Source organism: Egretta garzetta, unplaced genomic scaffold, assembly GCF_000687185.1.
Source record: "Egretta garzetta isolate BGI_Z169 unplaced genomic scaffold, ASM68718v1 scaffold34, whole genome shotgun sequence".
Lineage (NCBI taxonomy): Eukaryota > Metazoa > Chordata > Aves > Pelecaniformes > Ardeidae > Egretta > Egretta garzetta.
The window spans coordinates 4,313,105-4,340,906 of record NW_009259586.1 but is presented as its reverse complement, the minus strand read 5'-3'; the positions used below and the strand labels follow the sequence as shown (position 1 = coordinate 4,340,906).

Below are 27,802 nucleotides of genomic sequence, written 5' to 3'. Positions count from 1 at the left end.
AGCTAGAAGTAGCTACAGCTAGTGTTCTAATTAGGCTTCCCTCATCTAAAAGACCCACAAGTGTTTCAGTAACAGCAGGGACTCTCAGAAGTGAGATTCATTTTATGTTCAGCAACTTTTATGGTGCTTAAGTGAACACTAATTCTGCCAAACTTCATAACGTAAGGATGACTGTTCAACATTTGGATGTTACAATGAATGCACCATCTCATTTCAGTGCTTGATCAAAATGGAGCGCAAGTAAGTAAAAAGACTGTTAACACAGCCTAAGCTCCCCAGCTTGCCTTGCACATGTAGAGAGCAGAATGGTATGAGATTCACAAGAACAGTTTCTTAAAAAAGAGGAAGGGGAGTGTTGTTTTTCCCTAACAGACCAAGGGTTAGTTTACAGTGACTAAAGACCAGGACCAAACGCCTTTTATAACTAGCTGTAGTGTTCAGGATGTTATCACGGAAACAGAAGACAAAACATCCTTCCTTAATCTCAAACCAAATCCACATTGAATTTGGAAGCATTGAAGAGCAGAGCATTTTGTCAGTTTTCTGTTGTGCAGTGTGGATTAGTTTACTCAGGTACTAGTGGGTATGGTCATTTGCTTGCAAATGAGTGTCTTTCCTCATTGAGTTTTTATTTAAAAAGTAAATAGATTAGCACTGTTTAATTTAGGTTTAAGCAGGGTCCCAAAAGACGAACCATCAGCAAGGCATACAAATTGAAGAACCGGTCAAGCTCTGAAGCCTAGAGAGCTCTGTGTCATCCTCCCCTCTTTCTTACCGAGGAAAGAAAACAACCTTGAATTCCCAGTAAAAACCTGCTCTAGCTGGGAAAGGTTTAAAGTCCAAAACCACACCCCAAAATAACCCAAATGCATATATACACACCTGCACATAAGGAACAGAGTATACATTGCCTTAAGCATCTAAATAAACCCTCAATTTAGAGAAGAAAATTTTTGAAATAACTACTTTTACCTAGTGGTCAGAGTAAGGTCTCCTGGTTTCTATTTCTGTACCTGCTGCTAACACAAATGCTATAAATTCCAGGCTGTCTTAAAAGAAGGGCTGTTTCTAGCTATCCCTTCAAGTTTAGCAACATGGATACTAAGCATAAAACACATTTGCTATTATATGTTCTGGACTATTTATCCAAGCACAATCAACTACAACTTTTCAGGCCTGTAGGGCTTTTTTAAGAGCTCTTGGCACAAGCTCTGAGGGATGAAGGTCGAAAGTCACTCTACCAGAAATTAATAAAAAAAGCTATCAAGCATTCCAATGAGGGTGTTTCAGTGTTGCTTTCAAGCTTAACAGAGAAACACTGCAGAAATATCAGCAGCGATCTTGTGGCAGTTTGCAAGCATATAAAAATCATACATTTCTCACAGCTTTTCTCATTATGCTGGCTCTGTTGTAAACCATTACTTGATAGCGTATATCAAACCGAAAAATAGAAAAAGGTAATGAAGAGTAATCAATCATAACATGTGCTTGTCATTCCAGCTCTGGTTGCCCTTTCAAAGTTTTACAATACAAATGAAGCCGGTCACATACAGTAAAAGTGAAAAATACCCTGGGGAAATACATATGCATGACAGTCCATAAATCAAGACTAGATTCATAGCTTGTGAAATACATTCTTAATCTGCTTTGCATAACAATTTTACTTGAATACCCTATAGTTCCTATTTCTATTTGCACTTGTCCTATTTTGTCCTAGTATCTCTTACTAAAATGCACTGCTGGAGAAGGTATTTCTCACTATCTCCGAGGAAGCAGATACTCCTGTCTCACAGAGACAGGGACAAATCCTCTGTGATCATACAACAGAGCCAGGACCAGAAGGCAGAGTTCCTTGCTAGTTGTCCCACACAAGCCTCTACAAATATAAAAATCCAAACATTCTCTGTCAAGAATGAAAGATAACAAATGCCTAAATTTAAGACAGTCATGCTTTCTATTCCAAATGGAGGATGTGTACCATTATCTTTTCTATAGCTCACTGCCCAAGAAACCACCAAGTCCATCACTCCATTCCTGTTCTTTCCTTCTTAATTACTGCTTTTCCTAGCACACAAATGCAAGCAATTTACCTATCACTTTTAATTGGATAGGACCAGTTATTTGTGGAGTGACACTGAGCAACTGCTCCATGTAAGAGTTTCTCTATTACAACCATTCTAATTGCTTGTATGCAATAAAGTTACTATGACGTACAGAAGTAATAGCAGGTTAAAGTCCAAAAGGATGCATTAAGGAAGACAAACTGATAATGAACATCTGCACAAGACAAACCTTCAGAGAATGTAACTGCAGCTACTGAAGCTGAATATTGCTCAGTTCACTTGGCATCCTGAAAAAATACAGCACCATGTAAGGCCCATCTACTCCAGTGCTGGAAAATCTGGACAGGAGGGAAGATGATTACTAGTGGAACAATGCAGACTTCATCAGTCTTTGATCAGAAATTTAGGGTATGTGACTAGAGAACAGTTTTATAGTTGTCTTGTGGACTTCAAACTACAGTGCTCCACTGCCAAGGCCTTACATGCACTGAGTTGAAGAATTTCTTTGCATGTTGTACAGGTATTACAGCCCTGTCTATACATCTCATTATGAGTTTTGCTTGTCTTAAGAGCGTGACACCACCTCAATGTCAAACAGTTTTCCACGGTAATGTTTGGGGTATTTTCAGAGGAACTGATACATAGCTAGTTATTCCTCATCCTTTATCGGAGCAGTTATTTCTGCCTATATGTATGATAGTACACTAATCCTTGTTGAATATCTTCCTGGTTTTATAATGCATTTCTTCAAACCCTCAACTTCATCACCCAGTTCATTAGTGCAGTATTATCAGACCCAAGATTATATTGAAGAAAGACACACAGAGCCTTCAAATGAAACAGTGAACCACTGCTACCTAAGCTTGACTGTGGTTTTCTAAGTATCTTTACAATCTGCCCTATCAGAAGCAGGTTTCAGCTAAATGAGGTCTCCCTGGTTGCTTATAAAACAGGCTGCCCATGTCAGTGGAGTATTAGTGGCTTGATACCCCAGGATGCACTGACAAGTTTAAGTGACTAACAGTATGTCTGAAGACATTATAAAAACTGCAGTCTTGATGTACTTTGAAAATCTGGAAAAAGTTAAAGAAAAAAAATGCACATGCCTTGCACTGACAACCAGACTATTTGGTGAGAAGCAAGACAGATACCAACATTAACTGCCAGCTACAAAGCAAGGCAGAAGGAAAAAATGTAAAGGTTGCCTGGAACCACTACCAGAAACCAACTACATTTCTGCAGGAAATACAATCAGAAACATTATTCGCTACATTTTAAAGCACACTAAGAAAAGATGCAATCAGTAAAGGCCTTAAAGAAAAAATTCCAAATTGTTTGAAATACAGACTTTCATTTTTTGCTTTTAAAGGAAGGAAATTAACTTGATCTGCAGCTGCTTTGTTTTTTTCCAGTGAAAAAGCTATCACAACACCATGACCAAAAGGTCCAACATGCTTCCAAAGATCAAGACAAGAGGCAGATTCCTGCTATTAAGAACACTATGGGTGGGGTGGGGTGGGGAAGGCTTTCAGGGCAATTAGCGTATTTTTACAAGATAGATAATCTTCAATTTTTTTTCTTTAAATGCATGGTTTTGTTTAAACTTTTATTACAGTATTTATTATGCATTCATTTTACAGTGTGAACAAGTTAACAGAGCAATAAAAACCTTAACTTTGCTTCATCTGGTTTTAAAATTTAAAGGCTTTAGGACTCTACTAGCATAGATTCTTACATTTAATATCAATTGCTTAATATTTTATAGCATTGTAAACTTTACAGAATATGAAACCGTCTTACTCAGCTCTTTGCCAGAATGGTATCAGGAATATTTGGCAACTAATTATCTATAGAACAAAGTTTCCTAGGTCAATTTTGATATCTGCCATATTAAATATATATGTATTTGAAAAGTTATGCAACACTTCAGTTACTCTGATATTATTGAACTTTTGTACATTTCAAGTCTCTTATTGATGGTCCTCAAAACCCACAGTTGTTAAGTTATGCACTGAAAGGTGGAACACACACTCAGCTGAACACAGAGCAGTAAGCCAGAATCAGATGACTTAAGCCTGCATCCAGCAATGTTTGCAGGCACCTCTCAAAACAGTCAGCAATAATTGTAAATACTGATACTGCACGCATCTTGACCTCAGAATTAACAGTCTTACTAGGCAGTTCATACTTCTGAGCATGAATTACTACCCAGCTACTCAGAGGCTACACTATCAGTTTGTAGCGGCTAGATGCTTGGCAGCAGTACTGTTTGAGTTGGTTTCTGCAGTCACTGTCCTGTGGCTACACCCTCCCACATGCGCTCCGCAAAGTGCTAACAGGCACTCATGCAGTTCAACAGATTGGGGAGCTGATCTGCAAAACAATTTAGGGAGGTGGTGTATTTTCATCTGTCTCAGCTGACTGGTTGGCTACACAGATACTCACACCAGCAAGTGCAGGGTATAACTCTGGAACTGAGGCAAGTGACCGAGGAGACGGGAAGGAAAGGAACAGGGCAGGACTGCTTGAGTGGGCACTGCCATGAAGGAAACACCCTTCATTCCAGTTTCAAAAGACACAAAAAAAGGCCTGCTCTACAATTCTTGCAACAAACAACCCCAAAACTTACATATGTAAGAATTAATAATCGTTCCACTTGCTTAAAGTTTTAACTAGGCAGAGTTAATAGAGCAGACTATGGCAAGAGGTGGACGAGAGTTCAAGGAGGAGTACATGGGTGGTCCTGCAAAGGGGCAGCAAAAACCAAGCAAACACTCAACTGACTGTGAGTGGGAGGAGGGGAAATGGGGAAGCAGGAGCAAGGGACTCAGCTGAGGTTTAGAGGTATATGTGTCTTCTCATGATAGGCTTAATTTAGGTAAGCTTTTTTTCCAAGCTGTATAGAAATTGAAGCTGGGACCTTTAATGGGTAAGATGGAAAGAAAAGTTACCTTTGAGTCAGCCAGCCAGGTAAAGCAAGTTCAGTTCTTTACAGGTTACATCACTGACATGCATGGCAAGTCACCCCTTCCAACTACACACTGTGACACTGCACACATGGGAAAGATCAGGGCTAGATGTTTAAAAATTATGTGTTCATACCAACATGCAAAACTCAAGGATGTCAAGCGAGTGTTAACTACAATATCCCTTCTGCAGGAACTGAACAATCAATATTTACTAATTTCTTACACAACTAAAACACACATGTACTTTTCTGTCAGTCCCTAGAGCATACTCTGCAATTTGCATTTGAAAGTACAGAAGGAAAAGCCCATGTTCCACTACCTTGAGACAGCTGCCCCAAACGTCATCACTGCTCAGTTCAGACCCCAGCTGCAAAGGCTGATCACTTTGGCCAATGAAGCTGAAGTCTGCCATTTCCCGTTAGCACCAAAAAGGTTTTACAGCCTTAGCAATCTAAGAATAGTATTATCACCACCTATTTGAACTGCATTTTCCCCAATTTCAAACTGCAATCTCTAACTTCCCACCCATACATTTCAATTCCTATCCTACTGTAAAAGGGAAGTAAATGGTGTTGAAGTCTCATTTTGAAATGAAAAATTAAAAAGTAATTTTAAAAAGTCCACACAGGATTTTATGAGCAATTGCTGCAAAGTGACATCAGTGCTCCTGACAGGATCTGAGAATCCCTCCACAAACAACTGTCAGTCCACGCAAAGAAGCCATACTTCTACTGCTGTTAGGATGGGCAACAGCAGTTGCATCTGCACCTTTGGGAAAGCACAATTTGGCTTTGGGAAAGCACAATTTAGCTTTGGGAAAGCACAATTTGGCTTTGGTCATAAAATTTACCAGGCATACTGATGGAGAACAAAATTATATAAATGCTTGTTGGACAGAACATACAGATCTTTATCAAGGAGACTTCACACACTGGCAGAACGGAAAAGACTAACTAGTGATAATTAGACCAGAAAATAGAACTTAAAATACTGCAGGAAGCCCCTCCACTTTTCTAATTTGTTTTGAAAAATCAGTCTCCAATCTCAAGGCTATGTGAATCTTTCTGATGTAAGGCTTACTGCAGTTGCCTTAAAGCAACAGATATCACAAATTAAAGACTTGCCTCATCAATGCAGAGCCTCCACAACTCCGTTTGTTATAATTTTATGCGGCAGTCTTATAGTTCTTCATTTACAGAGACAACCCTTTACTCAGACTGACTAAGTCCTGCTTTGTCAAGAATGAAGTTCAGGGGGTAAAAAAAGAAAAGCTTTGCATTTGCTACAGTAATGGTTCACTGTGCTCATTTGAATTATCCTCCTCTTACAACAGAGGAGATATGATTCATACCAAGAGTCAAAGTCAATGGATCTTCACTTCAACATACTCACTTTTCCTTCATTCATACCAAGAGTCAAAGTCAATGGATCTTCAACATACTTACTTTTCCTTTAACCTTTTAAAGCTCCTCACAGAAGTTATTACTGGAGGAGTAGTCACAGCAACAGTCCTTACATCACCACCTATTCCCCCTTCCTCCTCCACTACCCCAAATGGAACAGGCATGCTATCACTAAGCCAGCTCATGCAATTCTTTATTCTTTGCAATTTCCTACCTCACATTTGAAAAACAAATACTTCACTGTTATCTAAAAATATATTAAAACATTGCCAGCAACTCAGCACTCAAAGCAAAACAACCATCACCACCCAGTGTGAATGCACAATAGAAGCAGCATTTTTGGTACAGCAAATTTTTAAGTTGTTCTTGAGAACAGCAAGAAAAATAATTCAAGTTACAAAAAGAAAGGGCTGCTCTATAATCGCTAAGCAAATGGTGCTCATCATGAGACTGAGCCAAATGTACAGCCTGAAGGCAGGAACGAAGACTGCAGTTTGAGAGCAGCAAAAGCATTCAGCAGCAATGCCAGCTTATGGCACGCTGATCCAGATCCCTTGCCAAAGCTGGTCTCCCCCCAGTGCAGCCAGCACAACAATTTTAAACCAAATCCAAGACAACCTTAGCTAAAACCAAAACAAAACCCAAAGAACCCAACACCCCTCTCCACTGCTAGCTCTCTTCCCTGACCAGTTCACACTGCAACTCTACAAATGTCTGCACTAGCACAAGAGTGACACACAAAAGAGAATATCCTGTTTGTAAAGCAAGGACATGTCCCCAGGGCAGCGATTCCACTAGTAAAATTCATGACAGAGCTAAGTTAAGCTTCTCCCAGTCCTTTCTTCCCCCCAGCCATTCATTCTCACCTCTGCACTCTCCATCCCCAGCTGGTGCTGGCCCAAGTGTTTAAGAAGTTAGTCAAAACTGAACAGGGTGAAGGAAGAAAAAAAAAAACCAACCCACAAATGTAATTTGCAAGGGCTCCATTTTTTTCCAACTTGCTCAGTCCCAATGGAGCTCAGTCACTTCTGTGAATTTTACATCAGCAGAGCACAGGAATTAGCAACTAGAGGAAAAGCTCAAGTGGTCCCTGTACTACAAAACAATGAAGCCTAATTAAGAGTTATACACTCAATGTACTCTAGACAGTTGGGCCAGAAACTGAAGTGATGTTCCTGCACTGCACGCTTCTCTCTAAGCAAAACCAGGTGTAACAATATATACCATGCAACAAAAAGTTTCAATTTAGATGACCTACAAAAATGACTGAACAAGCACAGAAGGATCTTCCTTCCTACTATCCCAGCTTTGTTTGATGTACTAACACATCTTTTCCCTGTCCTTTCCAATCTTCTTCCCTGTCCTCCAAATGCAACTTCAGCCAAATATGCTTGATGTTCAGAGACTATCATAGAGCAGTCAGAGCAATACGCAAATGCTTTTAAAGAGTTCCCTGCAGTATCTAGTCTAGAAATCCATCAGTGTAGTACAATAAAATCTCAAATATTCTATGAATCTGTGTGAACAGAAATTACAATACAAACCTTTTAAAGACAGAGAATCATATTTGCTTTTTAACTCCCACAATCAGCAGCTGTCATTTTGCTTTCTTTTCATATTTACAGGCCTGAAGAAGCAATAACACTTATTTCATAATTGGTGCCTGAAACCACGTAGAAAGGACATAGCTTCCACCACAAGTTTAGGACAAAGACCTCTTGCATTCCTCAAAGTTCACCTGAAAAAGTTTGCATTAGTGTTCTCAGTGAAAGGTACGAGGCCAGTGCAGAAGAAAGTCCCTTTCTCCATCACAGACTAGTAAGTTAACCCTTTGCAATCAATTAAAGTTAACCTCCCAGCAACAATAGCGCAGCTGTGCTGTAGATAGTAAAAAGCTAGGGAATTCAGTGCTCCAGTTCGGTTGTCCCTTCTTTTAAAATACACGGCTACGTATTTTCCAGCATCTTGCATTACAGTTACAGAGAAGTTAGAGACACTCCATTAAGTTTTATATTTTTGTGTGTCAAACATTGGGACAAAGCTCTGGAAAAGCCCATTTCTTTTCAGAAGAGCTAGGAAAAAAAAATATTCTGACATATCATGAGCTAAGGATCTCCAGAAGGTCCTCTTATTTTAGATTCCCCAGAGTAAAAAGTATTAAAGTGAAAATGGAATTCTTCATAAGCGTTACTTATTTCTTGTCATATACAGGGGAAATTCATCCTTTATAACTCAAATGAGTTGATTTACTCATCATTTTAGATAGTCTGTTTAAGAAAAAGAAGTATATTACTAACTAGGAAAGTCTTTGAGAGCTTGATTATTTCAGGATGATATAAACATTTTAATCCAAAGTTTGCAGAATACGCCTCAACTACCTTTTCACTAAATTTTTTGTAGCTGTTGAAAAAAGGGTTAAAACCAGGACATTTTCAAATCTAGACACTAAGTGTAATGAGATCAGAATAATAAGATTACCATAATCTGCCTCACACACATAGCTAGGATCAGCCCTAATCTCTTCATTTTGAGACAGATGGAAAAAGCATGAAATCAGAGATAACAGGAGGCCAATTTCCTAGAATAGGCAGCTTTTAAAGGTTCACCATAGCTGTAAGTCAGTATTTTGCTAGATTCTAATACAACATATTGGAAGGGAGACTCAGGCATCTCCAAATGCATACTACATAAACAGTAAGAAAAACTAATACATCAATGTAATTTTAATATATTGAAGAATATTAAAGACTAAGCGACTAGTTTACTGAGACTCTAGCCAATACCATTCCCAGCTGCTTTAACTGGAAACACAGTGAGTAAAGAGCCAATTTGAAAAACAAAGATCTCAAATCTGCACATGACTACAGACTGCTTATTGATTTTTACTGTAAGGTGCATAAACACTGTTAAGACAGCAATTTGCATCTGTGATCAGTTTGTCACAAAACAGTCGCAGGAAGGGACAGTTTCAATCTTGGTTTAAGACAGCATGTTAAAGAGATGCAGCAAGGCATGAGCCCTTAACTCTTCTATTCTCCAGGATATGAATATTGGCTGGGGAGGGGAGAGGGAAGCATAAAACAGCCTCAGATATACAAGATAGCTGAGAGTGACTATGGTGGCCACTAGCCAGCTACCTCAGTGGAACTTGACCAAGAATCAGCAACAGGGAAACTTAAAGAAAAGAAAAAAGCATGCTATATTTTAGCACTAAATAGGATCAGGAAGATGCCTTGAGATTAAGCAACACTGTTAAGCGAAACACAGGTAAGCAAGAAAACATCCAAGGAATTAAAAAACAGACTGCTAGCTGTAAGATAAATGGACAATTATTTTTCAAACAGCTAAGAGCTCCTAACTTTTTCCAGAAAAAAAGAGCCCTACCCTGTAGGTCAGCAAAAGCCTCAGGCTCTCTAAATCAAAGCCTGCAACACGAGACCTTTGAGGTTCAATGGGAAGTTTAGCAGTATTGTAAGCTAGTTATGCAAAGACCTGAGAAAGGAAGAAAAAAAAAAAAAAAAGAAAAAAGCACCACAAGATCCAATCTCTTACCAGGCAGGTTCACCTGTCAGTTCAGAGTACTTCATCTCATAACTCTTAGAGCACATTTGCAGTTTGCATGCATCTGCTCTTAGCCAGTAATTTTACAGCATGTCTTAATTCATCCCACAAAAAGCCTGTTCACACTCACAGCACTCATGATTTTCCAACGTATTATATAGACATAGCCACAATTAATAATTTGGTTGGTATCCACGCAAAGCTCTTTCTATTGCCTCAACGCTGTACATATGCATAAATTGCTGCCTTACCTCTTATCAGTGCATAAAAAATGTTAAATTTAACTCTCCTTTGGGGAAGACATACAGATCTGCAAAAAGCACTTACAACCCATTTTGTTTTGGGATGGTTCACTGACAAAAGCTAGAAGAGGAGACCCGATCACATCAGTTCACAGGGCTGGTCAAACAATCCTGTCCACATAAAAAGAACAGGAAAACCAACAGTGTAACTTTAGCCTCCTGTCAGGAATGATTTTTTTCTCTCTATCAGAATCTTAATCCAACTGCATGTAAACAAACCCTTGCTTAAAACAAGACACCTTCATAACTATATTATAAATTCAGTTATAAATGAGCTTGGACAAAAATAAAGAGAAATTAATGAAACTCATCTTTCCCTGTACAAATCAAGGCAATTTCACCCCATACAACTAATAACATTTCAGCTTAGCAGAACATAAGAGCTCACTTTTCCACAGTATAAAAACCACCATTTAAGGCACCTAAAATGCTAATTTATCACTAAGGAACTGCAACTGTATTTATCAGAGAAGAGATTCGTCAGCTGCAGAGTGACAGTTCTAATCTAGCATATTTTTGATTGATATAGTTTATTTAATCTGGTTTTACTGATTTATGTCTTGCAACTTCTCAAACTGGAGAGGAAATGTACAGGTACTTGGTCTAGCTGATCTTCAGAGAGTGAGAATATTTAAGAGAGGCGGGAACTCTTCTTGTTTTCCAGTAACTGCAAAGCTGCTCAGACTTCCTCTCTAGTGGGACACGCACACACAAGAGGAAGACACTTGCAAGTGGTTTCTGATCAGAACACTGAATATCATCTGACTCATTCCTGTCAAATTTGCATAACGCTGAGAGATCTTGTAAGCCTGTATGAGAGTATAAGTGTATGTATCACATTAAGTAAATTGAAGGCAGTTTGTACAAACGGCTCTAGAATATTATACCTGCTTAAAAACGTGTCACAGAATCCAATCTCATAAAATGGAACCAAACAAGAAGAAACGAGATGCAGCTTTACTGTACAACATTACGTTAGCATCAGTGATTTTTCTGCCCACAAAACACTGAATGAGGGAGAAAGAGAGAATAATAAAGAGGCCCTTTAATGGAAAAATATTTTTAGGGGACTTGCTTTTAAAGGCCTGAGATGGCACACTGCCATTTTCTTGTGCCCATGTTTCAACGGATGGGCACAGCTCCCAGCAGGTCAACAGCCACACTTAAAACCAAAAAACCCAACAAAAAAACCCCCAAACCAAACAAACACCAAATAAAAATAGTGTTTGGTTTGTGCTGGTGTTGCACTAATAACCTGAAGTTCAAAGACAGTTCAAGCAGTTCATTCTTGCAGACTGTTCAAGCCAGTACTGGAGGTTGTTATGAGATACAACAGAGCTTTCACTCAGCAACTTTGGTCATTTCCACCTGATCAGGTTCTGCTAAGAGAAAAAGATTTCACATAACAGATGTACTGAAAGATCCTTATTAGCCAAAGATATTGGGTACACTCCAGATTCAAACTTCTGGGCATACCAGAAGAAAACTTAATTTTCAAAAAAACAAACAAACAAAAACCCAACACACCCCCCCCCCAAACCAAACCAAACAAACCCAAAACCCAAACAAACAAAAAAACCCAGTCAAGACAAAGATTTTAGATTTTAAAAAAAATCCAGAAAAAAAATATTTCAGTGGATTTTGCAGCTAAATAACTCCGTGAAAATATATTTAATCACAACTCTGCTTCACAGGCTGTTTGATTAGTGTTTCTAACAATTCTAGAAGCCAAGAAAAACAAATTGCACCAACTGGTTGTGCTCAGTTATCTTTCTAAATCTACAAAGTGACCAAAACAACTCGTTTCAGGTATAAAGCCTTCATTTCTTTCCCGAGTTCCCCTAGCTCTTTGATCATGAGGGATACAACTGACATGTCAATGTTCTTAACGTTGTATCCTCAGTCATTTTGTAGGAAGACTTGGGCAATACATTTAACAATCAACCCCAGCTTTTACACAACTGCCAAAAATGACAGCTTTCGCTGCACAAAGCTTCTTCAGTGCTTTCATAGCCACTCATGCCTTTAGCGTATGTAAACCTCCATAGGGCAAACACACTGAATCCTATAAAAACACAGAGTAGGGTTGGTGTACTAACATCTCATATTGATCTTTAATTCATGATAACTTTATGTTTAAGAAGAAATGTATGATTGTTTTCAGTCTGCTGTGGAATAATGAACTATTATATCCCAGAAAACTTCTAATGACATTTAAGTTTAGCCTATTTTTGGGGCACAATAGGCCTTAGTTAGAAGTGTTGATTCACTCCAGCACTAAACCGTTTTTCTTTTTTTCTCCAAATTCATCATTAGATTATAGCTCAATTTCTGGAGAACCAACAGTAGAATAGAATGAAACACCCACAATTCTGTACTCACAAAGTTAGAACAACAAAATTCAGAATTACAGTGGCCTCAGTTTAACCATAAAAAGCCCCCCAATTTCTGGCAAAATAGGAAAGATTAGCCTTTCAAAAAGAAAATAAAAACACACACCCCACCAGAGCCTGTAGAAATATGCACTCCTCAGTAGACTGAACAAAGAACATGCTTTGATAACTAATGATAGACTGAGGAGTTGGAAAGAAGAATGTCTGAACCAGAAACATGGGATTAGATGTTAAAGAATAAGCATCATTCCTTTAAAACAAGGAAAGCTATCAGAACTAAAAGGCCTACATCTAACCCCAAAAAGCAGCCCATATGGAATGCCAGAAGCCATTATGAATGGCAAAAAGTAGAAAGATACCAATAATGTCCTTTTTGAAAAAGGAGGAAAGATGATCACCATACAGTAAGGACTACACTCACTCCAGAGAGCTGCCTGATGGTCTGCAACACACACTCATTTCAGCATCAAAACAGCGTTCCTACTCTGACTTAAACTGAAAGTGCAAGGCCCAAGAACGCCAAAGCAAGTTTAACTTGCATTCTACCTTAGAAAAAGTCCAAAACCACAGTTGTTGGAGCTTACTGAAAGTAATCTTCTGAATCACGCACTGGAGGGGAGGTAAGAGGGGAAAATGAGGAGCATAAAAAAAAAAAAGCAACATCTCCACGTCAAAGTGATGCTTTAAAAAAATTCCCCTTATATTATGAAGTTCCTCTTTCACTTTAGGGCTAATAAAATAGCATTAGTTCATGCACAATTCTCTCCATAAAAGGAAAATAAAACATTTAAATGGAATTTGCTTATACCAAGCGAGAGGAGAACTTTGTATATTTAAGAGACTGAGCCTACAATGGTCATTGTAGCTCACAATCACATGGATTGGGAAAAGAAACACTAGTCCAAAGTTACTCAGGGTTAGAAAGAAAAACAGTATGCTAAAACAGGAATAATTTTTTCATTTAAAAATATGCACTACCTACAATATCTCTTTTAATAACACACTATTAGAAACACCAGAGATCTCTACAAGTCTATTGCTGCTTTCTTGGCTTATGGGCAAAAAAGAAAATCAAAGAGTGTCCTTACATGAATAATGCAGAAATGCAGATGCTAAATGCCCAAAGCAGTAACTTGCTCCAGAATCCTAAAGTCAACACAGCTGAGGCACCAAATTCTTTATGGAAAAGATCAGAGATAACTAAAACCATCTCCTAATTAGTGTCTCAAATTAGAAGAATTGTTCCAGGTCAAGAACAAATTAAAACAAGAATAGAACTCGTTACAGCTCCATTGCAATAACCTGGAAGGGATATCATAATGCAGGTCACTGACACCCTAGGGTATGTTATTTGACCACAGACTAATTTTAAGCTCCCAGGTACATTATAGGAGCACAATATCTTCATTGTAAGTCTCAGTAAAAGCTAAGGCACTAATATTCTCCCTTACAGGGAGATTCCAATCAGGAGATCAATGCCTTGACCACAAAAAAACCTCCCCCCAGGGGCCCTGAACAGGGGTCAATCATTCCTACGCAACAAAATGGGATTTTTAGACCATGCATTAGCGTGGATGCATTAAAAAAATTTTCCCAAAAGTGGAGTTCTGGGAAGACCTCAATATGTGGAAACCATCTCACTAACGTACTCACAAACGGATCAGGCCTTATCTAAAGATATTAAATACATATCTTACACCATGACAGATGCCGGTTGGTCCCAGCTGGTTTTCAGCAATATTGCTAGTATGCAGCCATAAAACCTCCCTGGAAATACAGCTATCCAATTAAGTTGACTTTCAAGCAGCTGTTTGGAAGCCAGGCTCTTCTGGCAAAGCTATAAAAGCAAAAAGCAGTCTTCACCTCAGACCTCCATTTAATCAGTGGCAAGAGAGAACAAAAATATAACTCCATACAGAAGACAGATGAATCGCTAATTGAGATAAACTAGAATAGTTCTAAGGGCAAGACTCTGGCTTTTCTAGGTTTTATATGGGTTGCTTCATTTAAAAAAATGAAACAAACCAAACAACTCAGGTTTTTGGCTACTTGTTTCCACAAGTGTACTCATTAACAACAAACCCCCACCCCCAGTGGCTTAATGTAAGGTTAACATGGAAACCGAAGGGTCAGTGTCCATGGTGGAGGGAGGCTGTACCACAGGGATCCCACTGTCAACAGCTTCCCAAGTGATCTGAGAAGGTGACAGAGGGGTGAAGCGGCAAAGTTCGCCAAGACAGTTATTAAGGGTATTCAAATCTTAAAATTGATGAGTTGCACAGGTAACTTCTAAAACTAAAAGACCAAGTGATAAATGTCAGATTAAATACAATACGCCAAATAACATGCATGAAGAAAAACAAGCAAAAACCCCAAAGAACCGTAACTACATGAAGCTACAGGTTTTAAACAAACTATTACTCCTCGACAGATATCCTGGAATCACAGGGGTAGTAATCTGAAAACAAATTAGAAACATTACCTAATATTCTGTTAAGAAAGAACCAAACCAACTGTTTTGACACTGTAAATCTGTTCTGTGTCAGGCCCTGAATACTCTGAGTACCTACACTCAACCCATGTTAGTATTTTTTTTTTAATATTAAAATGAACTTAATTTGAGAAAGAAACAAGGATAAATCGAAGTATGGAATGGTTTTTACGCTATAGGAGATCAGACTCCCCCAACTTCCTTCTCAGAAAAAAGCAACAAAGACAAGACATTTGCAAATCTATTCTCCCCATGAGAAGTATGGGGGGGGGGGGAAGTCAGTAAAATTCCCAGGTAGCATGTTTCAAACCAACAAAGGGAATAAATTTTTTCCAAACAGTACAAGTTTACCTTATGGAAATGTAATGCTATAATGTACATATAGACTCAAAATGAGTTTAGAAAGATGCATAAAGGGTGTGGCCATCAGTGGCTGGGACAACACAATAGTCCAGATACAGTCTCCAGCTAAGAAAGTCACTAAAGTTTGGCTATAGGAAGCCAAGACCTTATACAAGGAAGAAGACGATGTCCAGTGCTAAATGTCTCACCAAATACAGCCAGCACTCCAGGGGTCCATCTAGCCCAGTCTCTAATGGCAAATAATACAGATATTCAGAAAAGACTACAAGAACATTATATGTATAGAGTTTTCTATTACTTTTAATCATGAAAATTGTGTATAATTCACTTTAGATGGTAACTGCTCCCAGAATGATACAGGATGGTATTTTAACATTATGAAGTGTAGAATTTACTTCCATAGGAGAAAGTTTAAAGCATGATCCATTATAAAAGTATAATACACTTAGTATTATCTGTGGCAACCAAGAGTGAATAGGAGAAAGCTGACTAATACAGGTAGTCAGCAACATGATACAAAGGCCACGTAAAAGGTCAGCTCAAATCTGTCTATGATAGTCCTGAAAAACCTTGCCAAACCCAAGCACACACCAGCAGTGTTATTTGTTCCCTGCCTTAGGACATGAGAGCTAGCTCCACTCATTTGGATGATGCCCCCTGCCCCCTCATTTAGTAAATTAGGAGTTTTGGGGACCATGACTGAGGGAAATACAGGTGGTTTTACAAGAGTTTGATTGGTATGGTCAGACTTCTCATTTTGGACTGCAATCCTGAACAAAACCCAGTTAAATCCAGTTAGACAGTATATGTGCTATAACTGTATTTGCTTTGTGAGGATTTTAAACTAGGGAGCCCAAAAGGGTCTAGAACTATACTCTTGTGGGGTAGCCCAGACACTTCCACAGAATGCTCATCTGCAACTCACATTAAGTCACCCACAGGTAGATTTCAGTAGCTGACCAGACTGCAGAGTGGATCTTCATACATATATCAACATATTGCCTTACATTTAATAACTTCAGCTTTTTTTTTAAAGTTAGAAATAATTTTTCATTTCAATAAGGAGGTTTTACAGGTAACTTATTACTCATAATGCATATAGCATCAACAGTGTCTCTAATCTTACTGCAGCATCATGCACATGTTTGTAATCCAAACGGAGCCAAGTGGAATGAAACACAAACTTTTCAAGGAAAAGAAAGCTCAAGAAAGTTTATAGAAACATCGGAAGCCTCTTTTTACCTATGCTCTTCCTTTTTATATTACCTAAATAAACTGAGTGAAGGTAACAGCTTGCAAGATTTCCAGACATAACAAGCTGTAAAGGAAGGAGCGGAAGCCAGGAAAGCCGGGTCAACTATAATCACTTCGGTTATCTCTATGTTTTGTGACCCTGTAAAGACAGTTGTTAGTTTCAACCTGGGTCTTCCTAGGAAGTCACAACAGTCTCCATCCTGGCAGAAAGCAAGTTACACTCTTAACCTAAAAAGCAATTTTCAGGAAAAAACTGAGGAATGTATCACTTCCTGCTAAGGAGTAAAGAAGTGTTAAAACAGCTTGATGCTGGAAGAAAGTTTAAGTGCCCTGGTACAAATGGTCAAAACAAACACAAATCCACACATTAGTTTTTGACAAACTATAGTTTCATTAAGAGGTAGGGCAGAGGCGTCAGTGCAAAATATATTTTAAGAAATAAGGACAGAAGTGAAGGCAAGGAGGAAGCAGAAGCAACTTCTGCTTCCTCCACTCCAGCGGTCAGAAGAGAGACTGAATTGCCAGTCCATGCTTTATCACTTCCAGGGCTAAGGACACAGCTTGAAAAAGTATTCTTCAAGGATATGCAAACATTAAAGAAACATAAAATTTAGCTGCACAACAGGTTTTCCTGATGCTGACTCAGATGGGACATTTGTCAAGCTGATGTCAAGCTGATCTCCCCAAAATTCAAGTATTGTTTGAAGGCAAGGTTGGGAAAATGACATTTTAAATGTCAAATTTCACCTTTAAAAGTTTTCATGATGCTTGTCTCCATTACAGCTGCCACTTTCTCCTCATTTGCTTTCTCGCATTTGTTTCTTCCCTTCCTCTGCAACTGCAGGACACACTTTGAGCACTTGTTTGCCTCCCCCCCGACCCCAAGAACTTGGGAGTTTTCCCTGGTTAGTTATGCCCCCAGTAAGTGGTAAAGATTAGGGCACAAGACCTTAACTACACAGGAGCTCAGGGAAATACCTCAAGTAAAAGTGGCAAAATTTCCAGAGAAACTGGCAAAAGATGCACAATTCTGCAGCTCAAAATCCTTCCTAGTATTCTGAAATAAATTAGTAAGTTTACTTAAACCTGGAATCTAAGCATAGCTCTTTCCAAGCCGACCCTGATCTACTGTTAACAGCAAAAAGTAAAAGCCAGATCAAATGGTTAAAATATCACTTTCATATTTATGCTAAAGAAGTGTAGGTAACAAAAGAATACTCAAAATTTGACTGCACATAAGGATTTATAATGGAAAAACCTACTCAAGCTGTTGCATGGTTTAAAATTTTGTGCCAATTTCTCACAAACCAGAGGGCTGACTAGCTTAGACCACAAGTCTTCTGCACTAGCAGAGCTGCTATTATTAGTGGAACCTGCTGGCTCATACATAACTCATGAAGAATTCCCCCCTTTCCTCCCAAGGGAAACAATTTTGCATAACAGCAGCATTTTTTTTTTCCTCCACATGTAAACCTGTAGAGTTTTAGTACAAGTTAGAGCAAGAAGTAGGTTGGCTCAATGCAGAAAGCATGAATTCCAAAGACAAATTATTTAAATAAGAGGTTTTAGAAACAAACAGTATAATTGCAGTTCAACTGAACTTAAAAAAAAAAAAAAAAAAAAAATGCTTTCTGCTCTCTGCATGAGGTCCAGCTGCAGTGGAGCCAACACACAGTTCACGACAAAGCATACATGCTGGCATGAACTCATGCAAAGAAGCTAAATTCAGCAGGTACAAACAGAATAAATCCACTCTGTTAAGTATTCTCTTTCTGTATTGTATTTATAAAGGTCAGTAATGTTTGAACATCAGAATTACGAATTAATTACTCTACAGAGGCTGACAATCTACTTCCTAGACAAAAATAGCTGTCCTAACTTTTGCCTTATTCCAGTCACCAGTCTGACCTGCCCCCAGGGGATCAAAAAACCAACCGATCCGATGAACCTTCAATAACAGAACTGTCATTCTGTTTTCACAACCTCGAACAATTGGAGACAAACGGATCCAAGATCAGGTACAGAAACTCAAGTGAGCAATCATTCCTTAAGGGGAAAAAAGCCTCTTAGGCTCTTCAAGACATTTAAGACATTTTTTAAATGGCCTTTTATTTAGTATCTCCGTAAAAACACCATTAGTTTAGTAAAGAGAGAAATACAGGCTGAGGAAAATTATGAACACAACCATTTAAAATGCAAATTTCAGATGCATCTAGTAACTAATTAGGAAGTATTGTAAAGTAGCATCTGGGTTTCAGAAATACAATAAATATCCTAAAAATAATTATCATGAGTAGTTTTGGAGACTGTCAGTTCACTTTTTGCTCTACTAGAGCTCATCCGTACAACGCCCTGTGTTTAGCACGTCACCGTGAAAAAAACACATTCTTAAGTTAATTCTCACTGGAGTTGTCAGATGGTGGCACCAATCATGCATATAATACATGGGAACAAGTTCAGGCTCCACCACAGTCTGCTTTACAACAGTTTTTCTATTCCATTTGAACACCTACTCTTATGAGGTGTTACAAGATGACTTCAAAGTTGAAGGCATGTGCCACTCATGAGCAGTGCTTTACTCAGCAACAGGGCATGAGCCTAGAATGTGACAAAGCGCAGTTTGAAGCTTGACAGATTGAGATTGACAATGCTGCTGTTCCACCCAAAAAGATATGGGTATATGAGGGAACGGACTAACTTTATACAGCACTCCCCACACTGTAAATACTGAAAAAAAAAAAAATCATAGAAAGTATTCTCTTATTCTATTTTCTCTCCCAAGACCCAAAGCATCTACAAAACACATTTTTATTTTCTGGTGTATATTCTAGTCACTGATGTTTGCCCAACTTGGGAGATAACATTAACTGTCACTGCAGAGCCAGCAAAGGAAATGAAAGAGCAAGAACTACTGTGGGATAAAGCTGCAGATAAGAACTTGCGTATCAAACTACTGTGGTATCATTTTGCTGATCTGTGTAGAAATGCAGAACACATACTAGTCACCTACTCATTTGCATTTTGAATTTTACAGAATTTTCAGAGAAAACTGGAAGTGATAGAGATCAAAGGCAGCTTTCCTAACAAAATGCTAAATAAAGCAAGTAAAAAAAAAAAAAAACAAACCATTGAGACCTAGAGCCTCTTTTCACTAGTACCCCCGTGAAACGAATTGTTACACAAAAGCTCCATTTCTAAGTCCATAAGATTAGGAGTCAAAGGAAGAATAAATACATTTCCTTGGTCACTCTTCTACCTCAATATTATATTCACAAGTTATAGCTTCAGTTCTCTGGCTAGCACCTATCCCTGCAGCACTGGAAGAAGGGAATGAGGGCAGGGGGGAAGAAGGGAAATAGGCTTATCCTTTGCTACACATCTTGCTAATTAAGATCTCCAGAGTAGCCAGCTCAGACACGAATGCATCACACAACTTGTAAAACAGAACTAAGTGCAGACTAAGTATTCATCCAGAGTCCCGTATAAGTTTCATAAATCATGTTGAAATGACATCATGTTATCATTACTCCAGCTACCTGAACATTAGTTTGGGCATAGCTACAGAAGATACAGTCCCAATCTCTTCACTATGCAGTGCGGACATCCCCACAGGCCTCTGTGCAGAGCGGCGCGACAGACTCCTCTCGGTTCTGCTTACTGCTTTAACAACGCTCTGCTGTCAAACCTGGAAAGGACAGTCTGCAATTCAAGACCACAGACCAGAAGAAATGTGAAGCTACATACACAGTCACACAGGAAAAACTCAAAACTCATCTTAACTAGTTCATGTATGTGAATGGCTTTAAATGTGCTTTCTTGGCAGGGGGCAAGGGGGAGGGGTAGGAGAGCTTATTTGGATCTTTTAAAGTTGTTTATTGTTATGGTTCTAGAACCAGGTTTGATTTTTCAAATCTTTCAAGACCTACATAAATAAAATAATTAACAATTTAGCAAAGGTTTTAGTTCAAAGGTAGCCAACAAGTTAAGTATGGAAATCTGGCATCATCAGTGTAACAGCCTAAAATTAATACAACAGTTCAGTCCCACAGCAATCATGAAAATGTGCTAATGTTATCTTTAGTAGTTCCTCCAGTTTAGATTTATATTGTAAAATTCATCATGTTTGACGAATTACATTCCCTTTTTGCTCAATGTGAGATTATAAGATTTTTGGCTCCAGTGTTGTTAGGAGACTAATACTTAATTTTCTTTCATTTTCAAAGAAACAGAATTAGTCTTACCCAGTGTATTTTTTCTGAGGTTTAGGCTTTAGTTATTGATTTCTGGTATATAGCCACTGGCAACTTTAAAGCACAAGGGCTTTTATCAAGGGGTCACATAGTTCACTGCTTATGTTAGGCTGAGCTGTACACAAACAAATTGGATTCCTTATCTTCCCTTACTTAGTTGGATCCTTATTGATTATAGTGAGAAATCAGAAAAGTCTGAATTTCACTACAAACAGGATCCCTCCTCCCCCAGTTAGCAGGGCTCTGCACAGAAACTGGAAAGCTATGAATACCACATTTATGACACTCTCAATCCTTTATACATACCACTAAAAGTCATAATCCCTCTTTTCTTCCCAGAACTGTGATCAAGCTTTTACCATTTTCATTTAAAAAAAATCTAAAACAAAGTTAGTCCATTAACACTTGGGATGTCCCTCAGAATAACAGATTTTATTGATCTGAAATTCTCAGACATTCCCTCATCATGTAGTTATCACGAGAAAAATGTCACTGAACCAAAGAGGAGAGACAACATTTTTGTGTTGCCAGTAAATACAAACAAGAGCACATCACATTGGTTGTAGTTGGACACACACGTTGAACAAAGCAGATAAATAATCTTGCAAACCAAAATTTGATTTGCTGATATGTCTGTGCTAACACTTTTTAGAAGTCTGTCACACCAGCCATATCAAAAGCTGGACCCTGCGGAGAAGTTGTAACAACAGCACTTCCATTAAATTGGCAAAAGGCAGCTGGAGCTTCAAGTTAGCATAATTTCCCCTGGTTGTAACAGAATGCAATACACGTTAAGTCAATATTAATAAAATTAACTGACTGCTGAGCTGACTTTAAATCAGTGTCTTGTTTGACATTCAAAACTCCAGTAGACTTCAGGTAGCACACCGTGCACAAGAGCTAATTTTTCTCCACTTTCAGTGACAAGTTTAACTACTCATCACAAATAGCTACTCAATAAAAACAAAGATGCCATTTTTAAGGACGAGTGGCTTTACTCCTTGCTTGCAAAGACCACTTTACACCTTCAGTCTGGAATACTCCATATTTACATCTTCCACACAGACACCTTCAGCAATGCAATCTTGCTCTAGGCAGGTCCAAGCTCTTTTACAAACACAGAACATGAGTGTTTTCCTTTTTGGGCACAAGTACCTTGTGGAGGTTAGGTAGTTCCGTCCCACAAGCCTTCTCCCCAATGCCTAGAGAAGTTGGCTAATAAAACACATCCCACCTTCAGACTACTGTCTGAAGTAGCATGCACAAAAAGGAACAATATGTGAGAAGTTCATACTAAAAACATAGGCATTGATCTGAAGTAGCATGCACAAAAAGGAACAATATGTTCATACTAAAAACATAGGCATTGCATAGTTGGGTAGGCCAGAAAAATGCAACCTCTTATAGCAACACCTCTTTGTGACACACATCTCCAACTGCCAGGATGCCAAACCAACTACATTTAAGATAACTACTTGTCTTTATGAGTCTCTGTATTTTTCTGACAGTTTTGTTGTCTTAGACTGCAATATTGATCACATATTGATGACAAGTGTCATCTTCATTCAAAGCCGCCCGCCAAGGAACGTGACCTAAGCACACCTTTACAAATCAACCATCACACACAACAGAGTGGCCACTCACAGCTAAGTCACAGAATAACATACACTGGAGGGCCTCTGGAAGTCACCCAACCCACCCTCCTGCTCAAACCAAGTCTAATTAGATCAGAGTGCTAAGGTATCTCCAAAGATGGGGATTCCACAACTTCCCTGGGCAACCTGTTTAACCTATTTCACTATAAAGCACACAGTGTTTGCAATTTGCCCGAATCATTAATTCAGAAAACCATTTCTCACATATTAAAATCATCAAGACCACACTGAATTATTCATCCCCTTACAAAAAACGGGGAAGGGCGAAGGAGTTGTGTGAGGAAGGGAGAAGGATGAGAATGAAGACAATTTCTCCCAAAACAGAGGAAGTCTTTGCACTACTCTTTAGCAAGCCATGAAATTCTGTTCTCCAGAGCAGACCGCGCAGCATAACAACCAATGCAGGTGAGGTCAAAGACAAGGGATGAGGAAGAAGAGAAGGGAGGCCGTGCTCCCCTTGTTATCATACTCCTCCCTCTATTCAAAACTGTTTCACTGTATCCAAGACACAAAAAAAAATGTTTTTCATGCAGGAACTGAAAATGCTATCTCAGCATCAACTGTTTGCAAACACTCAATCCTCTTAAAGGCTAACAGAAAGAAAATAAGTCTGGTGGCAAATAATCACATGAACAGAACCTGTGGTGACTATCAAGTGTATGGTCAGAGTAGGAAAAAAAAATCTTGACTTTGCTGAGCGAAATCATGAAGTGATCAAAATCCTATCAAGGAATTCCTTATTTTACCATACAGGGAAACTGGTTTGCGTGTCACACAAAAGCAAAAACCCCAACATTAAAGATGATGGCCCTCTTTTTAAAACACCACCTGAATAATTTTACTCAAAAATAATCTGTAAGTGTCCCTGAATTAATTATGCTACAACTACTGGGAACAGGAACTTATTCAGTCCTTCAGAAGATCACTCTTCAGCTATGCCCCAAACCCTACAACAGAAGAAGGAAAAAAGAGGAAATGGAGCAGTGGTCTATAGTTTAAAAAAAAGAAACCAACCACAATTCTGACATTCAAGATATTCATGAATATGTTTAATGCTTCTTAAACATGCAGAAATGGTTATCAGAGCACCATGGTATTAACTGTACACTTCAGATTAGGTGTAGGAGGAATAGAGAAAAGAAATGATGATGAGATGAGAGAAAGAATGATGTTTTTTTCCTCTCTCCTCCCCACTCTGGCTCCTACCAAACCACCAGCAAGTATTAGTGCACTTTAGGTTTGGATACCTGTCAGTTAGCACAAAGGCCGACAAAACCAGAATCTGCTAGAAATACAATAGCTTTTGGGGACATAAAACCTGAATATCAAATACAGACAGAGACTGAAGTTAATTACTCCCAATCTCAATAAATACAGCAAGTGAAAGGGGAAAAGACTGGGACAACCATCAACTACTCAAAGTGAAAAACAGTAAATCAAAATTTCAAGTAGGAATCCCTCAGTTTCCCTTTTTTACTTTTTTAAGTGACAGGACAGGCTATCTTCACACCCCCAATAGGATGCCAGTCACCAGCAAGTTTTTGTGAAGCAGCCACCAGTACATAAAAGGAACGGTGATCTTGAGAGCTGCAACACTATACTGTAATCAGAAGACACAGAAGGAAGCAGCAATCTCTCCTTTCTCTGGAAAAGGCTCGGCCAGTGGTATTTAGCCTATTTTAAAAGTTTAAAGAAAGCTGTCAGTTTGCATCTCCTGAACGGCAGTACCACACACTGCTATAGGCCACTAGACAAAGGCGTAAGGGGATCCAGTGTACTGCCAGGGTTACAAAAATCATAGAAGCAGCTTTTACCATGTAGTGCCCACAAAAGAGAAGGCCAAGCGCTTTTCCTCTTCAGTCATCTGTTTTACAATTGCAAGCCAAAGGTCAACGATCTTCACTGACTTTTGGAAACCAGCCACAAGATTACTAACAACCAGCTTAATGGCTACAGTGCAAATGCTATTCAGTCAAGTCCCGAATATGTGGGTACGCAGCAGTAATGGCACCATGACATCATAGGCAAGTTATCTGCTGAAATCAGGGGAGTTAGACAGTGTGCATCTTTGCCTTCTCTCCCCACAAAGAGCAACATGGCCTTCCAAGGAGTGGGAATTAAAGCGTTAAGAGATTTTAGTCTTTCCTTTGTGTGGCCAAAGCATAACATTTCACTATGAAAATAATCCTTTGCCATCATTATATATGCCATCCAACTACCTCAACTTCCCAGAGGTGCATCAAGACAGGTGTCTAATAGCTAGATTTAAGGAAGTCTTCACTACATGTCAAGTTACGTGTGTGTGCCTCAGCAAGCGGTATCTAAAGAGTGAAGTGTGCAGGTGCATTCAACGTGTTATAAGTTTATTTCTCTTTCCAGTTCATTTGAGGGCAGCAGGATTGACCTGATTAATAAGACCAGTCACATGAGGCACATGAATGGGATACCCTGAGATTTCTCAGTCATAAGCAAAGCACTAGCAAAACAGACGTGGCACGTCGATGGAAATTAATTTCCACAACCTGAAATACATTTGAAGCAAACCAGACTCTCAAAATTACTAAGTGCCACAGAAGTTTGCCAGTCTGAGCAAACTGTGACAATTCTAATTGGTTTTGGCTTATTTGTCTGAAATCTGTCAGTTTTAGCCAGCGAACCTCACCATGCTGCATAGAATTCATCTTAACCATGTTCTGAAGAAGGATTCCTGAAACTCTTGGAGTTCCCACTAACTTTAGTGATATTCTTGAGCAATTTACCATTTCTATGACTCGGTTTACTCATCTATGAAGAAAATATGTAAAATTTGTAAGCATTTTCAGAATATAAGCTGAAAGGAAATACAGTTTGAAGAACTGTTCATCAACACTTTCAGGAAGTGTTCAGCCCGGGTTTTGCGTAGAGTAGGAAAATCCCTTTCTGTATTCTAGGAAAAATACAATTATTAATGTAGTGTAATAGCACACATACCACGTTTCTATTATTGTGACAAAATTTGTATCTATGGGATGACATCAAGTGGCTAGGACTCAAGAACATCTTACTATCAGCCACTGTGTGCAGTCATGAGAGTTTTAACACAGACTAAACTTTCAAAAGTCTAAAAAAAAGTTACTTTTTCCTTTAATTTTTAGTGAAATTATTTTTAAATTAATGAAAACTTTACAAGACATTTTTTCATGTACTTCAGCAAACTTCTATACCAAACTAGATGAAAACCATTAAGACTACACTTTAAAATAAACTATATTTCATTATACTTCATTTTTCTTTCCTGTTCAGCATTTTCTACAAGATGACTTCAGCTGTGCTCTACTTCAAATACACTATAAAAGCTGAGGGTAACTAGCAGTAACCCAAAATAGAAGAATACAGCTCAGGTTAAGAAAAATAAATGCAACGATATCACAGAAGACTTCTAAAATTTAGTATCATCTTGAATGTTTAAAAACAGCAAAAGAAAATATTCTGGTAATTTACATAAACATTGGAATTGAGGTGTACAGGTCTAACAGGCATTTTTAGGCCAATTATGGGCCAGGGATGAGAAGGATATATACCGAGCAATTATTTTAAAAGTTAACAATCGCAAAGCAGGATACATTTTTGCAACCTTTACCTGTTGATGGCCACACACTATTACTGCACTTTTAACAAAGCCGCAATTGTGTTATTGAAACATCAGCTACAAAAGACACATATTAAGTTTACACGTAGAAGTTGTTTTTTCCAACTTCTCTTAAAACACTAGTTAAAATAAAGCCCTTCCCTGGCAAAAATTTTGAGCAGATGAGTAATCCCACTGAGGTCTGCAGGACTTGATTTGTCAGCATACACAAAGTTACAGCCTTACATCTGCAGGATAGGCACCTCTCAAAACAGTTTCCACTCAAAGCATTTTAGAAAGCAGCAGCTTAAAATACTTTAATACTAAATACATCACGCTAGGAAGGTAAAGCCCATTTTATATGTTTATGAAGAAACACTGACTTTGAATGAAATTCCATTAAAACATTCTGCAATGTGGCTCTTACTACTTGGAAGCAGTGAAGCTCAGAGCTATGCTTCACGGAGGCCAAATCACTACAGATTTTTATATCCTACTGCCCCCAAAATAAAATTTTGGGCTTGATCTGTGTGTCCATTTTTTTTAAAATAAAGTTTTAGAAATTAAAATATTTGTCAAATTCCTTTAATATAGCCAAGATGAAGCCTAAAAAGCCTTTTCTATATTGAAAGAACTATAGACCAAAATTCCTCTAATGTACTCCCAACATCCACTTATATCTGCACAGTTCCATTACATATTCAGCCACAAGCTTATCACTCGAGTTCATCAGGACTGAAGATAAAACTCAGCACCAATATTTGACAGCCTGATGCTAAAAGATTATCTACTGAGAAATAATCTAATCGCTGTTCTTTGATATTGGAATCCTTGGCAGGAGGCAAAGGAAAGGAATACCAAATTGATCTTGGTTACTTTCAGGGTTTCCTCTTGTAGAAGGGAATTCAGCATAGAGATTATCTTGTACTTCTGCTTATTTGCTACCATGTTTATGGCTAAGTTTTCAAATATTCCAATCTCAGAAGAGAGAAATGAGAGACTTTGGGATGCATGCTTAACACAGAAACAAAACAGACTCTCCTGCTCTCAAAGAGGTCAGGCTGGGACTGAGGAAATCGTGAGGTGCCCTGCTAAGAGGAGATGGCGTTCGCTGGGGATGCAGAAGGCGGTCGGGTCTGGTGGACAGGAAGAGACCCAAGAGAGAAGCTGACAAGCCCAGGGCGGCAGAGGGAACTCCCCGGCCCTCACCCTCCACTTACCTTAAGGATATCCCCCCGTTTGAAGCTCAGCTCGTCGTCGGCGGTGGCTTTGAAGTCGTACTTGGCGATGGCTTCCATGCTGGGGCTGCCGCGCACGGCGGTGCGGGCGCTGGGAAGGAAGCGCTCCCCGAAGCCTCCGCTCCTCCCGCGGCCCGGCTCCCTCCGAGGCGCCGGCCCCGTCTCTCACATACAGGGAGGCCGGGGGACGATCCGCCCTAGGGGAGGGGGAGGAGGAGGAAGAGACGGGCCATTAGGGGAAGTGGCACGGATC

General features: G+C 38.9%; 1 protein-coding gene across 1 annotated transcript in view; it reads right to left on the bottom strand.

The window, feature by feature from the left end:
- GRB2 (growth factor receptor bound protein 2) overlaps positions 1–27,790 on the bottom strand; it is a 45,460-nt gene extending 17,670 nt beyond the window's left edge. Inside the window, exon 1 of the mRNA XM_009637838.2 lies at positions 27,532–27,790. Within this exon, the coding sequence (XP_009636133.1) occupies positions 27,532–27,609 (78 nt within the window). The 5' untranslated portion in view covers positions 27,610–27,790. The remainder of the gene's footprint in view (positions 1–27,531) is intronic.
- Positions 27,791–27,802: the final 12 nt, after the last annotated feature.